The 16,890-nt window shown below is 35.1% G+C and overlaps 2 protein-coding genes across 2 annotated transcripts; one reads left to right on the plus strand and one right to left on the minus strand.

The window, feature by feature from the left end:
* The first annotated feature begins 1,033 nt into the window (after positions 1-1,033).
* LOC113070413 (lactosylceramide alpha-2,3-sialyltransferase-like) lies at positions 1,034-5,231 on the plus strand. The gene is made up of 7 exons (XM_026243700.1): positions 1,034-1,166; positions 1,309-1,468; positions 1,614-1,734; positions 3,097-3,422; positions 4,084-4,270; positions 4,480-4,620; positions 4,791-5,231. The coding sequence occupies exons 2-7, from the start codon at positions 1,335-1,337 to the stop codon at positions 5,025-5,027; spliced, it is 1,146 nt and encodes a 381-aa protein (XP_026099485.1). The 5' UTR covers positions 1,034-1,166; positions 1,309-1,334; the 3' UTR covers positions 5,028-5,231.
* Positions 5,097-13,525, minus strand: LOC113070412 (Hermansky-Pudlak syndrome 1 protein homolog). Its single transcript, XM_026243698.1, has 18 exons — positions 13,378-13,525; positions 12,724-12,845; positions 12,392-12,526; positions 12,027-12,169; positions 11,777-11,885; positions 11,537-11,697; positions 11,322-11,421; positions 11,172-11,241; positions 10,994-11,049; positions 8,913-9,065; positions 8,483-8,662; positions 8,184-8,260; positions 7,792-7,920; positions 7,635-7,700; positions 7,350-7,494; positions 6,918-7,031; positions 6,742-6,824; positions 5,097-6,473 (listed from the first exon to the last, which is right to left on the minus strand). Exons 2-18 carry the CDS (start codon positions 12,838-12,840, stop codon positions 6,311-6,313), a joined length of 2,001 nt encoding a protein of 666 aa, XP_026099483.1. The 5' UTR covers positions 12,841-12,845; positions 13,378-13,525; the 3' UTR covers positions 5,097-6,310.
* Positions 13,526-16,890: the final 3,365 nt, after the last annotated feature.

Genomic DNA, 16,890 nt, shown 5'->3' on the forward strand with positions numbered 1-16,890 from the left:
CTCCTAATTGTTTGGTTTGGTTTTAGAAAAATGTTATGTTGTTCAAGTCATTAAATGCTAAGTGTCACCAATAGCTTTTTTTTTTTTTTTTTGTACTTTTTTAAATTGAATTTTTATAGGAAAATTACTGAAACTGAAAACATCTATTCAAATATTTGTTTAAAAGTTTACAGAATTTAGTAGTAAAACTATTTTTTTCATAACCAATTAAATCAAGTTTGATGCATATTTTGTCTTTTTGTAAAATATAGCAATAATAGTTTAAATAATCAGCAACCTTGATCTGATTATTTTCATGCCAAATGAATAAAGATTTCCCTCTATTTCGCTATATGTGTGTGTGTGTGTGTGTGTATTCCTTTAAAAAAATACTATCAAAGATGCATCAAATCAATCAAAAATGGAAGTAAAGACTTTATGAGGTTTGCACAAAAATTTGCACAACTGTTTTCAACACTTGTAATAATAAGAAATGTTTTTTGAGCAGCAAATCAGCATATTAGAATGATCTCTGAATTATCATTTGACACTGAAGACTGGAGTAATGATGCTGAAGAACCAACTTTGCATCGCAGGAATAAATTAGATTTCAAAATATATAGCAATAAATAATTATTTTAAATTGCAATAATTTATAATATTAGTTTTGCTTTATTTTTAATCAAACAAGAGTTTAAGAGACTTCAAAATACATACATACATACATACATACATATATATAAATATATATATCTTTAAATACCTGAGATTGAGCACTTAAGTTATATCTTAAGTCTGAGAATTTTTCCTTAGTAGCAAATTAGTAAAGTCAATAAACTTTAGTTACTATGATTTTTACTCTTGTATTTATGTATTTTAATTTTTTTGCTCTGAGCAATAGCTGTATACAGGATATAAAGGACCTTTGAAACATGACTTTTAGGCATAATATCAAGCACTATCATAAACGGAATTGTGCGGTTGTTTGAACTGTAGACTAGATAAAGCACTGTGGTATACAAAGAGAAGCCTCTGAGATGGATAAATGATTAACTGTGAGGAGGGATCAGAACGAGACAAAACACGGCAGTGAGTGAAAGGGACAAAAGCGCAGCTCATTTTCAATACAACACCGACATGTTTCTATCGCTACACCTGGGAAAAGAAGACAGCAGCTGAAATAAGAGGTAAGAAGCAACACAAATCATAGATAAAGCATAAAGCTTTTAGATTAAATGTGCTGTGAATGGAGAACGTTGACGGAGGTTGTCAAACATTGACTCTACAGAATAAACAAACTGCGATTCCTCAATTAATATTTCCTGACAGGTGTAGTTAGGGATAGGTTTAAAAAAATGGTGACTCTGAAACACTTGAGTGTTAACGATAATGACGAAGACAGCGTTCCTCTGTTACCGGAAGCCAGCAGCTTGGAGAGCCCAACCACCCAACACAGCAGGGCAGAGTCCAGAGAATTCTTCCTTAGCCGGTGGGTTTGTCCGAGATAAGCACTGTGACACATGAAACATGCTTGCCTTTCACATGCTGCACTGGAGATTTCATGACCTGTACAGACACATTCCTTTAAAACCCATAAAGCACAGAGCTTCTGAAACGCTGTTTTATGATTTCAGGAGGAACAACTTCATTTTAAGCATTGCTCTGTTGTTGAGCTGTTATTCGGCCATTCTGGTTCCTGCGTATCTGCCAGCCCCAGAGCCCATCTGGACGAATGACAGTTCTGCTGAAACTCTGGTACTCTCATTCACCGCTTGATCACATGAAACTGAAGAATTGAGTTGATTTGAAGAAAGCGTGACCTTACTTATCATGATCAAGGCAACTTGATATACCACTTTGAATTTATTGCAGAATTGAGAAGATTTGTAAACTCAACTGTACACAGTATGTGTGCGCCTGATATGGCCATACATTAATTTAGTGAGATTAATTATATAAAGCTTCACAAACACTGACTTAATTTAACTGTGTCCAAGTTAACTATTTTTTTAGGCCTCAAAAATTTTTTAAACAAATATCTGGGTAACAAATACTTGAGACAGGGCAGGAAAGTCAAGTGTTATCTAAAAGTGATCTTTAGGGGTAAACAAGTAAAGTTAAATGTGTAACCCAACAAATGTTTAACCCTTTAAATGTTAAATGTTTAACCCAACCTTCTGTGCCGTAACCCATTCGCTCAGTTGTATTTAGCCCAGCATTTTTTTAGAGTGTATGTGTTGTTAAGATGATTTTGTTTCTTCAGATAATTTATGTGGAGTTTACATACATTATTATTACCCTTAAAATTAATGAATGAATAAATGAATGAATTAATAATAATAATAATAATAATATTATTATATATTATATATTATATATATATATATATATATATATATATATAAATATATATATATAGCTCTTCATATTGTAAACATGTTTATTGTTAACTTATGTTGGAGCTATAAAGGATTTATATTATAGGGGATTTAATAAGTAAACATCATTAAATGACTCAATAAATAATTAATGAATTATGAAACTTGCCAAATAAATAAATATACATTAATGTTAATAAGATTTGGAACAGTTATATGCAAATGTTTTTGAAAGAAAAATGCTATCCAATATTGTATTTATTTAATTAAAAATAAAGCAAAAACAGTAATACTGTGAAAAGATAACATATACTGAAATAAGTCCGTTATTTTAATATGTCATATGTTTTCTGTGATGGCAAAGCTGAATTTCCCATTACTCCAAGCTTCAGTGTCATAAGATCCTTCAGAAATTATTCTTAGATGCTGATTCGCTCAAGAAATATATCTTCTTATTATCAAGGTTGTGCAGCTTAATATATTTGTGTAAACCATAAAACATAAATGTTTCGTTAATACAATGATGAATAGAAAGCTCAAAAGAGCCGCATTTAACTGAAATACACATTTTTGTAACATTATAAAAGTCTTATGCTTGCTAAATAAAAGCTTTTTTAATCTTAGTTTCTTAAGAACTTTTAAACAGTAGTGTATATATAAATAAGTCATGAAACTAATTCATATTAAATTACTTCTGATACTCAATGTTGTAAACCCGTCTCATTTGTACACACCTCAGGCTCTGCTGAACCAGTCAGCGGCTCTGCTGTCTCAGTCCTGCCGCAGCGGCTGGAGTGTGGAGAGGTTGAGGACCATGTCTATACCCGCTGGGCTTCTGAAGATTCCCGTGTTCCTGGAGAACGGCACAGGAGACTGGGGACTGCCTCCTCCTCTGGGTTTGCAGGGTAGTGAGGAGATGGTGGCTCAGGCCCTGAAAGCCCTGCCTTATACTGCTGTGCCCACTGGCTCAGAGACCTGCAGGAGATGCGTGGTGGTTGGAAGCGGTGGCATTTTACACGGCAAAAATCTTGGACCTCATATAGACCAGTACAACATCATCATCAGGTTAGTTCATTAACAAACATATATGGGCGACAAAAATACAGTAAAACAATAATACTGTGAAATCTTTTAAATATAAAACTTGGATAATATATGTGACCCTGGACCACAAAACCAGTCAAATTTTTGAAATTGAGATTTATACGTGATCTGAAAGCTGAATAAATAAGCTTTCCATTTATGTATGGTTTGTTAGGATAGGATGATATGGAAAATATTGCCGGAGAATCTGAGGGCAATCAAAATATTGAGAAAATTGCCTTTAAAGTTGTCCAAATGAAGTCCTTAGCAATGCATTTTACAAAAAAAAAAATACGTTTTTATATATTTATGGTAGAAAATTTACAAAATATCTTCACGGAACATGATCTTTACTTAATATCCTAATGATTTTTGCCATTAAAAAAAATCTATCATTTTGACCCATACAATGTTTTTTGGGCTATTGCTAAAAATATACCCAAGAAACTCCAGATTGGTTTTGGTCCAGTGTCACATATTTTTAAATGTAATTTATTCCTGTGATGCAAAGCCAGATTTCAGCATCATTACTCCAGTCTTCAGTGTCACATGATCCTTCAGAAATCATTCTATGATTGCAAGGAATATTAACTCACCCAAACGAATTGTATAGCTATGAATATTTTACTCTTCATACCTACAGAGTGAACAATGCTCCGGTATTTGGATATGAAAAAGATGCCGGATCTAGAACTACCATTCGACTCATTTATCCAGAAGGGGCTCCTTCTCAGTCACAAGAATATAAGAGTACTGAAGTGGTGGCTTTGGTGGCTTTCAAGAGTTTAGATTTAGCATGGCTTATCTCTGTAGTAACCAAAGAGCCTTTGGTGAGTAACGCAGAAGTTTTGGAAAGTATATTCTCATTCTATATATATAATAAATGAAAGATGTTAATGTTCGTGAAACAGAGGGACTGTAAAATTGAAATGCTTTTGTCATCTTTTGGGAGTGCACTAGTATATAGATTACCTTAATGTTAAAACAAATGGTCATAAATTCAAATAAAATTTTTAATTTCTAAAATGTTTGTCTGTAGAGTTGGTGGTCTAAATTGTGGTTCTGGAAGAATGTTATAGACTCGATACCTCTTCAACCAGAAAATGTCCGCATCCTAAATCCTGAAATCATGTACAGGACTGGACAGGTGCTGCAAACCTATGCAGAGCAACAGAAAAAGGTCAGAACGAAGATGACTTCTCAAGTGTGCAAATTCAAACTATAACCATCTTTCAATTCAAAAGGTTCCTAAATAGATATAAACTCTTCCCTGTCTTTACTTTTGAAGACTTCTTCTAAATCTGCACTGAGCACTGTCAATTGAAGTTAGTTTCATGTTTTGTTTGTTAGATTGTGCCGACGCTGGGAATAACGGCAGCAGTTCTGGCCCTGCAGATGTGTGATGAGGTGAGTTTGGCTGGATTTGGATACGACCTGCAGCACCCTGGAGCTCTGCTGCATTATTACGGCTCTATCCGCATGGATGCCATGAACACACAGGTAGTTCACGATGTCAGCGCTGAGACCATCTTTCTGCAGGAGCTGGTCAAATCTGGAGTGGTGCGAGACCTCACTGGTGCACTGTGACGACTGCAGAAACTTTCCATGTTTCTAAAAGTTATGAGATAACAAACAGCAGAAAACAGTCCAGAGAGCTGGACTTAAACAGGCAACCTTTAATGTAAAAAAAACAATAGGATCAATCTCATCATTTCGATGTATAATTCTAAAATGTTTCAAAACTGCCATTTTTGGGTAAAATACAACATTGACAATACCCAATAGCATACAGTAAAATACGAAGGCATTTTAAAACAAGTGAAAATGACTATTAAAACCAAAGCTACCATTATACCTTGTTTAAATACAGCTTAATAAAGGATGACAAAAGAGTTTATCTTAATAAATGATTATTTACTATTTATTTTTCTTTCGAAAACTGATGACATAGTTTGTAAAAACTTTTTATCAGAACAGTATGTATAAATACAAGCAATATGATAGCAAAATATAAATGGCATATTCCTGTTAGTAATAACAATCAGTTCAGTGAAATATCATATTTTTTAAAAGTGCAGAGGATAAAAAAAAAAGCTGTGTGAAGAACATAAATCGCTATTTATGACTGCTGCATAAATAAATTAAAATTATTTCCTTGAATCAAGTGTACGTATTTTTTATTTATTTTTTACTTTGAAATATTAGTTTCAAAATCATTCTGATGCTTCACTTACTTCTAATGAGGAGGCGAATGGCTATATTATTATTATTATAATTCCTACGCTCTTTTGTTTATTCTTCGGTTGCGGAATTCCGCGAAAGGGCGGATTGCTTTATGGCACACACACAAAAAAAACGTGCAATTCCGACAGTGAATTACACTTATTTAACTGCAGGGGGCACCAAAGTCGCAAACTTTAAGAATGCTTAAGACTTAAATTGTACATTTCAGCTTTATCTTTATTTATTATACTTTTATTACTTATTTATTAAGACTGTCCTTTAAATTATTTTTTCAAATACAGTTTTGTAAATCTGCTAACTAACATTGCTAAGCCAGATACCTGATCAAATCTGGGTAATAACATTTTTAAAAGGAGTGCTGTCTTTTATTATTTGGTCCTGGTTTTACAAAAATAATCTGTTAACAGCAGACATATTTCTGCATTATAAGCACCTTAAGAACATTCACTTGCACATTACACTCAGTTTCATTACAAGTACAAGAAGGGCAGTGTTTGGTTACTGACACAATATTTTCTGCAATTACTTAAAAAAATGAAGTGCTTGTGCAGAAAGTTTAGAAAACTCTCCAAGTAGGTTACAGATCATGAATAAAGTGAACACGGCTGCATGGACGGCCGTGTGGGTCACAGGAGTGGGATACGGGTGGGCTCCCACAGTTTACGGGCCAGCTGACTGCAGTGCTGAAGAATATATTCATTGGGGATCACACCCAGATGCACAGTAAACAGTTCATAACACTTCACCACCTCATTCTGATGTTTTTTGCTGTAATACCGCAGCAGCTTCCTATCACGCCATCAAAACAAAAAGAGCAGACATAAAATACATGAATTAAAGAAAGTTCAGCAGGTGTCATGTAGTATGTTTAGAAATAAGAGGTAGGGTTTCAATTTCATCATGTTTTACAAGAAAATATTTCAGTTCTTCCATTTCAAAATGTAACATTTTACTCCATGTTCTACTAGCCATTGCTTTGTAACCTTTTGTGTAATTTACAAGCGATTTCTGAGTGAAAATCCTTTCTATGTGAATTCTTCATTATCCTATGTCATACCTGTAATAATCACAGGTGAGCATTCCTACTGGAGCACCATCATCTGGGGAGCTGGGTATGTCTATCACTTCCAGTTTGTAACCCTGTCAAAACATTTAAACCTCATCAGCACTGACCATGTATTTTTCATTAGATATATTCTAGCAACTGTAAAGATGATGCAAGTGGCCATTTACCGTTTCATTTTCAAACCACAGGAAGTAGCAGTAGAAATAATCCCCATCCCGGAGCGTCACGGTGGCGTAACCCTTTTGCAGATAGCGCTGTGCTGTTGCAACAAGACTCCAAACCTGTAAAGAATCATGATGAGAATGCCATAGAAAAAGTAACTAATGAAACTGATTAAATGTTTTTTTAAAAGACGTCTCTTTCAAAAGAGACTGCAATTATTTGATTAAAAACACAGTAAAAACTGTAATATTTCAAAATATTAATGCAATTTACATCAACCATTTTAAGATAGTTTAAGATGTAGTTTATTCCTGTAACACAAAGCAGAATTTTCAGCACCAATACTCCAGTCTTCAGGGTCACACGATCCTTCAAAAATCGTTCTAATATGCTGATATCTTTAAAATAAATATTGCATGATAGAAGCAGAAAAACACCTTTTTCTTTACAAAGTCAGCTAGAGGCCCCTTTCCGAGCTCGGAGACGGTGCGATCGGTCACATTTAGGGAGGGTGCAATCATTTGACCATTTGAACGATCCACATAGATAAAGTGGATGAGACCTGGAAACTCTTCCAAGTATGTGAGACCATGGTTAAAGATTATAATAATGTCACATGACAAGAGAAGAATGATTCAAGATTTTAGTGTGAATGCAACCCATCTAAATCGATCGAAGGGAGGATAGGCAACCAAAATACTCATGGTAGAAAAAAAGGATATGACACCATTGTGATATTTCTTTTGCTTTTCACCAGCAGGAAATCCTTCCAGTCCATTAACTTCTCTCTGCAACAATTGTAAGAGAAATGTGATTTAACATTAAGGCACATTAAAAGAAATATCCTTCAGTACTATTGAAGTGTATGTTCAGACATACTGGACCATGCTCAGAGCTCGTTCTTGAAGATGAGGAGCCAATCGCTGACTGCCCATGCAATCAGCTGCAAAAAACTGCCTGTACACTCCACACAACTGAGTCTTCATGTTTCGACAAGAGGGCAGCAAACTGCAAAACAACAGATCAATGGTCACGTTTTATTTTAGTGTTCCAGTAGCTCAATTGGTAGAGCATTGCCTTATCAAGCGCAAGGTTGGGGGTTCGATTCCCCAGGAACACATGATAAAGGTAAAAATTTGGATAAAAGCGTCTGCTAAATGCATACATTTCATTTTTTAATTTAATTTAATTTTGACTTTACCCAAGATCAAATGAGTGAATTTATCCTGCAATGAGTTTTGTAGTTTATTAATAAAGAGAGCCGCACTTACTCTCTTGTGAATCCAGATCCTGATCTGCTGAACGCCTTGTTCTTAAAGTCTGTCCACGCATTTTGAAGTTGGGAGGTCTGAATATATAAATGAAGAGTCGAGTTTTCAAAAAAAATAAAAAAATAAAAATAATATAGCTACAGGGTTCCCACCATTTCTGACCAATACATTTCCAAAACGAAATAAACAATGCTAATAATAGAATTATTCAGAACTGAAAAACTATTAAACTTTAAATCTCTAGTTCTTTCACATTTTAAAGTGGATCTGATGAAGTGTGTGCTCTGTTGTCCACTGACCTGAATGTCCATGCCGGCCCAGGTTTTGATTAACTTCTCCAGTCTGCTCCGCTGCTCCTGGACAGAGGGCTGACCCCGCATGGCCGCAGCCCCTTCGTGGCCCTCACATAACCTCTTCTCCAACTTCACGAAAGCTTCCAGGAAGTAGCATACAGATGTTGCCACATGACTGTTGGGAATCTGTTGATATGCATGTGTAAATAAAATTTTTAATTGAGCTAGCAACTCCACACATTTATGTAAAACCTACATGATTGTGTTAGTCAGCATGATTTGAAAATGATCCTAAAGAGCATCTTGTGCTTCAATAGAATTAAAAAACAGTGTCTGTACAAATGTGCTCTTAAAAAAAAAACAAGAAAAAAAAACAAGACATATATACAGTGCAAATTGTCTTTGCTTTAGAGGTCTAATAATGACCTATAATCACCTTGGTAAGCAGCACTAGAGTTATTCCCGGCCAGAGAGGTAGGCAATACATGGAGTGAGGCATGGGACACTCTTTGGCTTCCAGGAATACCCTATATGGGGCTGAAGGGTCAGGGATTGGAGCTTCAAGAGTTTGCAGACTGTCCTCTGCCATCTAAAATCAGAAGACCTTACATATGTGAGAAACTCTTCTATAAATACACATCATACACTACAACCCCTGGCAAAAAGTATGGAATCATCCCTCTCAGAAGATGTTCATTCACATGTTTAATTGTGTAGAGAAAAAACCAAGCACATATATGCCACAAAACAATTTTCACTCAACAAAACAATATTCTGGCTGTATAAAACACTTAAAAAAAACAACAAAAAAAGATAACTATAGTCAATTACAACTGTTTTTACAGATCAAACAGAGGAAAAAAATATGGAATCACACAAATCTGAGGAAAATTATATGGAATCACCAAATAAAAACACTACTAGTACTTTGTTGCACCACCTCTGGCTTTTATAACAGCTTGAATTCTCTGAGGCATGGATTTAACTAATGACAAACAGTATACTTCATCAATCTGTCTCCAGCTTTGTCTTATTGCAGTTGCCAGATCAGCTTTGCAGGTTGGAGCCTTGTCGTGGACCATTTTCTTTAATTTCCACCACACATTTTCAATTGGATTGAGGTCCGGACTATTTGCAGGCCATGCCATTGACATTATATGTCTTTCCTGTAGAAATGTTTTCACAGATTTTGCCCTATGGCACGATGCATTATCATCCTGAAAAATGATGCTACCATCACCAAACATCCTTTCAATTGATGGAATAAGAAAAGTGTCCAAAATCTCAACATAAACTTGTGCATTTATAGAAGATGTAATGACTGTCATCTCTCCCATACCTTTACCTGACATACAACCCCATATCATTAATGATTGTGGAAATTTGCATGTTTTCTTCAGGCAGTTGTCTTTATAAATTTCATTGGAACGGCACCAAACAAAAGTTCCAGCATCATCACCCTGCCCAATGCAGATTCGTGATTCATCACTGAATATAACTCTCATCCAGTCATCCACAGTCCAAGATTGTCTTTCTTTAGCCCACTGAAACCTTGTTTTTTTCTGTTTAGATGTTAATGATGGTTTTCGTTTGGCTTTTCTGTATGTAAATCCCATTTCTTTTAGGCGATTTCTTACAGTCCGGTCACAGACATGAACTCCACTTTCTGCCCATTTGTTCCTCATTTGTTCTGTTGTGCATTTTCTGTTTTCAAGGCATATTGCTTTAAGTTTTCTGTCTTGGCGCTTTGATGTCTTTCTTGGTCTACCAGTACGCTTCCCTTTTACAACCTTTCCATTTGATTTGTACTTGGTCCAGATTTTAGACACAGCTGACTGGGAACAACCAACATCTTTTGCAACATTCCGTGAAGATTTACCTTCTTTGAGAAGTTTGATAATCCTCTCCTTTGTTTCAACTGACATCTCTCGTGTTGGAGTCATGAGTTATGTCAATCATCTTGGTTCAACACATCACTAATGTGTGCAAGCACTCTTTTTTAACTGCAGACTAATTAGCAGTTGTAATCAGATACAGGTGTTTGTTTTAGAAATACAAAGTGCATGGTGATTCCATATAATTTTCCTCAGATTTGTGTGATTCCATATTTTTTTCCTCTGTTTGATCTGTAAAAACAGTTGTAATTGACTATAGTTATCTTTCTTTGTTGTTTTTTTAAGTGTTTTATACAGCCAGAATATTGTTTTGTTGAGTGAAAATTGTTTTGTGGCATATATGCGCTTGGTTTTTTCTCTACACAATTAAACATTTGAATGAACATCTTCTGAGAGGGATGATTCCATACTTTTTGCCAGGGGTTGTATCTTTACAAAGCTTGAATGTTTGGTACGATTTATGTTATTGATTTTTGTTTAATTTACTTGAGGTAATTGAGGAAAAGGGTTGTTTTACTTGTTTTCAGGATTCTTTGAAGAACAAAAAGTTTTAAGATACTGACTTACAAACAGCTGAACATAAACAGATCGTATTACAGTGAGGGAAAAACAGATAGCTCACCTGAACGTCAGGATCAACAAACTGGAAGACAGGTGGACTGTCACTTCTTTGTCGGACTATGCATTAAAGACATAAAAAATATTCACACATGCAGCTTGTAATTATATACCACCAATCATTTCAGAAAACTGATCCGAATGGCACTGCATTAGATACAGAGTTTATGCATTTTTGTCACCTGATTCCCGTTCAGGAGGAGAGGGCTCAGGTGTGTAGAATGCCTCAGGAACTGAACTGCTTTCTAACTCCTAAGAATACAGAAAACATTTAAGACCTTAATGAAGAAAAAAAAAACAACAACTGTGACTATAAGCAAAAGATTTCAAACCTCAGAAGTGTCATCTAGGTTGATTTTGCTGGGATAGAGATCCTGCACCAGGATGATCAGAGCCAGGAGATCAGAGGGGTATAGATTGCTGGCATTTCGACTGCACAAAAAGTAAGAAATCGGAGCTCACTTCAAAGTTCACTGTGGCACAATATTGTCGTCTCCTCCTGTTTTTGAGGTCAAAACATCATGGTCTCAGTCAGCGTATGCTGTACCTGGAGTAGAAGGCCAGCAGTTTGGTGTGCACCAGTATAAAAGCGTGTAGCACCTCCTCGCCCATTCTGTCCATGTTGCTGTTGATCTGCTGCACCAGACGACGCTCTAGAAACTCAATGCACTGCTCACAAAGGGTCGGGTGGATCAACCTTTCCACTGCCTGAACAGAGGCAGAAAACTTATCATACAAGATCTAAAACTATGAATGAAACTAATTAAAAAACAGCACTTCCACACACCTCTACTAAAAAGCTTTGGTCATTCTCTCGCAAGCGGCTGTATGTTTCCAAGAGGCTTCGTAGCTTCTTCCATAAGCGGTTCCTTTGCTCTGTATCTTGAGGACGCAATCTGACAAATAAAATGGTTTTAATTATTTATTTATTTTGCATAGGTTTCAGTTCAGATAATAATAATGTGAAGTGAAATCCAATGAGACTAGTAATACTAATATACTACAATCTGGTTTTGAACTGAAAATGCAGTTCTTACTCTTTCCTCAAGAGGGAACCGCTCAACGTCACCATGCCAAACATGATTTCTGTGAGTTTCTTCATCACAAAGATCTTCCTCTTCAAATCCTCTTCGGTCTCATCTCCGTCTCCATTCACAGCAATGTACAGACATTCCTCAAACTGCATGACAGAGAGCAACATCAACATGCTGGTGTAAGATTGATTTGGATCATTTAAAAAGTTGGGGAATGTTATAGTATAAGAGTTTGAAAAATACACATTATTTCTTAAAAAGGAGGGGGGGGGGTCTATAGAATATAAATCATTTATATTGTTTAATTTCATTAAATGACTTATATATTAGGTTAGATCATATGATTTTTTCATTTTGCTGTGGATTACCTGATGCAGAACATAGATATGATTGTTTTCTGTACTGAAGGAGGTGTAATTTTCCCCGAGCCGGTCCACCATGGTGCTACAGGAGATGATGATGGGTGCGAAGAGAGTGTTAATGCTGTCCTCAAATGCAGGCAGCTGAGAACACATGAAAAATAACATTAATAAACATTCAATATTCCACACTTACATGCATGTATGCACACATATACAGTGCATATCATATCACAATATATCATAAAAGAATAATTATATTAAATATTTTTCTATGTTTAAAGATCTCTGTTTCATGTTTCTTTAAGTCAGACAGGATTCATTCTGAACATCGATCTCACCCGTTCTCCTTCCTCCTGGGAAACTCCATACTGCCCCTGAACCCGCTGCTCGAACTCGGTGTCAGTCCAGTAGAACAGAACCTCTGCGCTCTCATTGGCCACCAGAAGACACTTCATTTTACCTGAACACAAATGCAATTATTAGAAGAAGATCTTATCCTAGTTACTGTATACTGTTTATTTCACTTTGCATAATTCTAACAGGGCTTCATTTACAAATCAATCTCATAAACTTCTCAAGACACCTATGGTCCTAAAAATAACCTAATTATTTGTAATTGAATCCTATATTACAAACAATAATATATGCATTGAATTTATTAAAGGGACAGCATGAATCCTAGTGGGATAACCGCTTCTGTAAGACAACGAATATTTCAGGAATTTTAAATTAATATCGGTGCTTCCTTAATCTTTTAGTAAGAATTGTTTCTAAATAATACAATGCAAACAAGCGCACAATTCCTTATAGGACGATACTGTGGTCGCATCTAAACTGCAGAAAAAGCCCACACCACACCTCTCGGTTCCTCCAGAAAGAAACTAAAGCTCACGACCCAAATAATGCCTAATTCACAGAAAGCCATTAGATTCAGAGATAACTTTTTGCACTACACCTTCTAACTTACATATGTTTTATTAAAGTAAACTTACTATTTTAAAGTTCACTTCTGCAACAGAAGAGTATCATTGCGCATGAATCCTAATCCAGTTCGTAGATCACAGAATAACAAACAGTTTGTTGTAAACTGTGAACTGCAGCAACGCTTCCGTAATGTGTGTGTGAGAGCGTCACGTGATGTGATGATCAGCTGCGAGCGCGCGACACGTCTGGAATTCAGATCATGCGCAGCGGATCTGAAGCGCGTGACTCCTTTACTACTCATTCACATAATAAACTCATTCAAACTCTTTCGTTCTTTAAAGAAGAAAAAGATTCAATGGCCTAGTTTTGATACCGTATCACAGAAAATGGATAAAACAGTAATTTACATATTAAGAAAGATTGAAACAGTGTTTTTTGTAAAACATAATACAATAACCTTTAAAAACTCACGAAAAGTCACTTTAAAAGTATAAAATATATATATGTATAAAACAAACATGCTCCTAGGCCTACATCTCTTTCTTTCTTTCTTTCTTTCTTTCTTTCTTTCTTTCTTTCTTTCTTTCTTTCTTTCTTTCAGTTTTTTCCTGTATGAAATTTTGAATAAATATTTTGGTGCTTTGACCTTTTCTTTGTTCAGTTTATGACACACACATGTAAGAATTTAACATTGTATCAACTTTAACCCTCTATGTAATTGGCTTATGCATAGTATAAACACCATGAAATCCACCATCTTGGTTTGAGGGGGATGGTTCTGGCTACTCCAAATAGGGTCAAAAGTATAAACATTTTCACGCTGGGTTTGGTTACAGTATGCATGGCAAAGCCAGGGAAGTCACGCAAAGGTAGTTTGACTCTTCGCAGAGCTCCAGTCCACAGCATATACAGAGAAAGACACGTCACACTTCATTATGTCTGTATATGAATCCATGCTGCTGATTGTCAGCTTTGATCAGATGACAAAGACCTACCTGCTTGCTTCACGAGGATCATGCATATTCATAATTAAACCAAGGTTGCAGGTCAGTCAGGACATTTTGCCCTGGCACAACAAAACTTAAATGTGCACCTTTTTTTTAAAGAAAACTTTAAGTTATTATTTTATTTGTATTTTATTTTATTTAATGCAAAATTCTCTTTTTCGTGGTCCAAATATATTCTCTGGAAATAATTATTAATGCATTTTTGCATCTCAAATAAATTAATCTTTGTTTAAAATGTTATTTGATTTTATATTTATCAAAGTCAAATATATATATTCATTATATTTTATTTATTTATTTACTCATTCATCATTTATTTATTTATTTGGACTTTAAATTAGTGGCAAAGTTAGAGACTACCAAAATGATCTTTAGGTCTAAATTTCAATGAATTAACAATTCTTAATATATGGACGTATAATTTAGTAGAGAGGCTAGTCCCTACCAGTATCAACCAGCCTGAGAAGTTAATGTAAATAGCCTACGCTAAAATAAACGGTTGTGGCTAGAAGGGAGACACCTCCGACCGGTAACTAACAATGAAATGCAATTTTCTAGATTAGATGTAATGTTTTTAGATAGTTGTTTATTTATTTATTTTATTTTATTTATTTTTATTTTTTACTTTATTATATTGTGTTTTATTAATGTCTACACCTAACCCAACACTAAATCTACCCATTTCAATAATGCAAAAAAACGTTGTTGTTAATCTGTATATGAATCATTTGATTCAGATCGGGACTTCGGAGCGCGTATCGTGAATCATTTGATTTGTAACTTCGGAGTTTTCGTGAATCTTTTGATTCAGAACTTCAGAGTGGGTTCGCTGATCCGCGATATGCTCCAAGCTTCAAAGTCCATGAAATGATGATTCATGAATCTTTTGATTCAGATCGGAACTTTGGAGCAGGGATTGTGAATCATTTGATTCAGATCGGGACTTCGGTGAGAGTTTCTTTTTTTTTTTAATTAAACAGTATGAAACATTAGGAAGTAGGCTACAGTTATAAAAAAAATAAATAAAATACAAAACCATTTAAGAAAATTAACCATGGTTTTATTATAGTAAAAGTATTAGTATTTTTTTTCCTTTTCCTTTTTTTTTTATTTTTTATTTTTATTTTTTTACAAACATCATGGTTAAACTCTGGTTAGTTTAGGAAAACCTTGGTTAATTAGTTTACCATGGTTTAACTATGGTAAACATGTTTTGTATAGGACACATGAATATAGAAGTGCAGTTTTCACTGCTTTAGGTTTAACAGAACTTAGTTTCAATTTCAATTTCAATTTTAAACAGAAAGAAAAGTCACTTACAAAATGAGATTAGGATCATAAAAAAAATGTGACCAAAATTTCTCTGTGTGGGTACATTGGCAAAAAAAAAAAAAAAAAAAAAATAGACATATTCATCAGGAGAGTGACAAAAAAAGCACCTAATTTCAATCTCTGAGTTATATTACAATCACGCCCATACGTTTTTTGTAAAATTTAGAATAACTCATTACTGTTTGAGTTGTGTTGAAAAGTTGTACCTCTTCATATATAATATAAGGATATTATTAGTTTCCAAAGTTGGACATCGCATGTTATGATTTTCAAGGGCATAGAATTTAATAGGACATTATGACATGTCCAGGTCCCTACCAATTTCGGCGACTACTGAATTGTCCCTAGCAATAATTTTGATCAAACAATTAGGCCTAAATATCTGTTGTCCACAGTTATGTCCCCACCGGTGCCAAAATCAAACCTTCACCCTTGTTAATATATCTAATGCAATATTTACATCTTAAATAAATTACTCTTGGCTTGACATTTTATTTGGTTTAATATGCAAAAAATATTTGGTATTTTTTTATATTTATTTTAGCAGTGTGCAGTGCAGGTTAGTGACCACTTTGATGGTTCTTGTGCTCTAAAGTTCAGTAAATATGTAAAGGCCTGCTGCGTCATGTCAGACTTTGTGACTCTTGACCAAGTGTGAATGAGTATGGATTCTGTTTATGAGTGAACCACATTGAGTTTTTAAGATGAACCACATGTGAACTGCAGGCGTGTTTTGTTTTATAACATAAGGTTAATTTTTTATGAACTTTAGTGCAGTTAACAGGTAGTATGTTCATTTAATGACTGCATAAAGGCAATGTATTTTGGTTTGCTCCAAATACATAACGCATTTACATGGCTATATAATTTAAAACAGGTCTTGAACCAGCTTTGATGAGAAGAGATCAAAATTCCCTTTATCTAAATCTGAGTTTCATTCAGGTGCAAATGGTTCTCATCACTTAGTACTGCACATGATTGTTCTGACACCACAGTTCGCTCTCATTCCTCAACAAAGTCTTGTCCCAGCTGCTTGGAAAGGGAACATCTGCTGATGTACACGCTGCAAACTGGCTCCTTCCCTTTGTGAACCTTCCAGCGCTGAGATGAGGACCCTGCCGAGCCTTTGAAGACTAGCGAGTTGATCTTCTCCCCCTGACCTGATGAGACATAAAGCTCTCAGTCTTGGGTTACTAGTTGCAGCGCACTGTCACAATTTATTTCTGTACTTCTTTGTGTTCA

Source organism: Carassius auratus, unplaced genomic scaffold, assembly GCF_003368295.1.
Source record: "Carassius auratus strain Wakin unplaced genomic scaffold, ASM336829v1 scaf_tig00003867, whole genome shotgun sequence".
Classification (NCBI taxonomy): domain Eukaryota; kingdom Metazoa; phylum Chordata; class Actinopteri; order Cypriniformes; family Cyprinidae; genus Carassius; species Carassius auratus.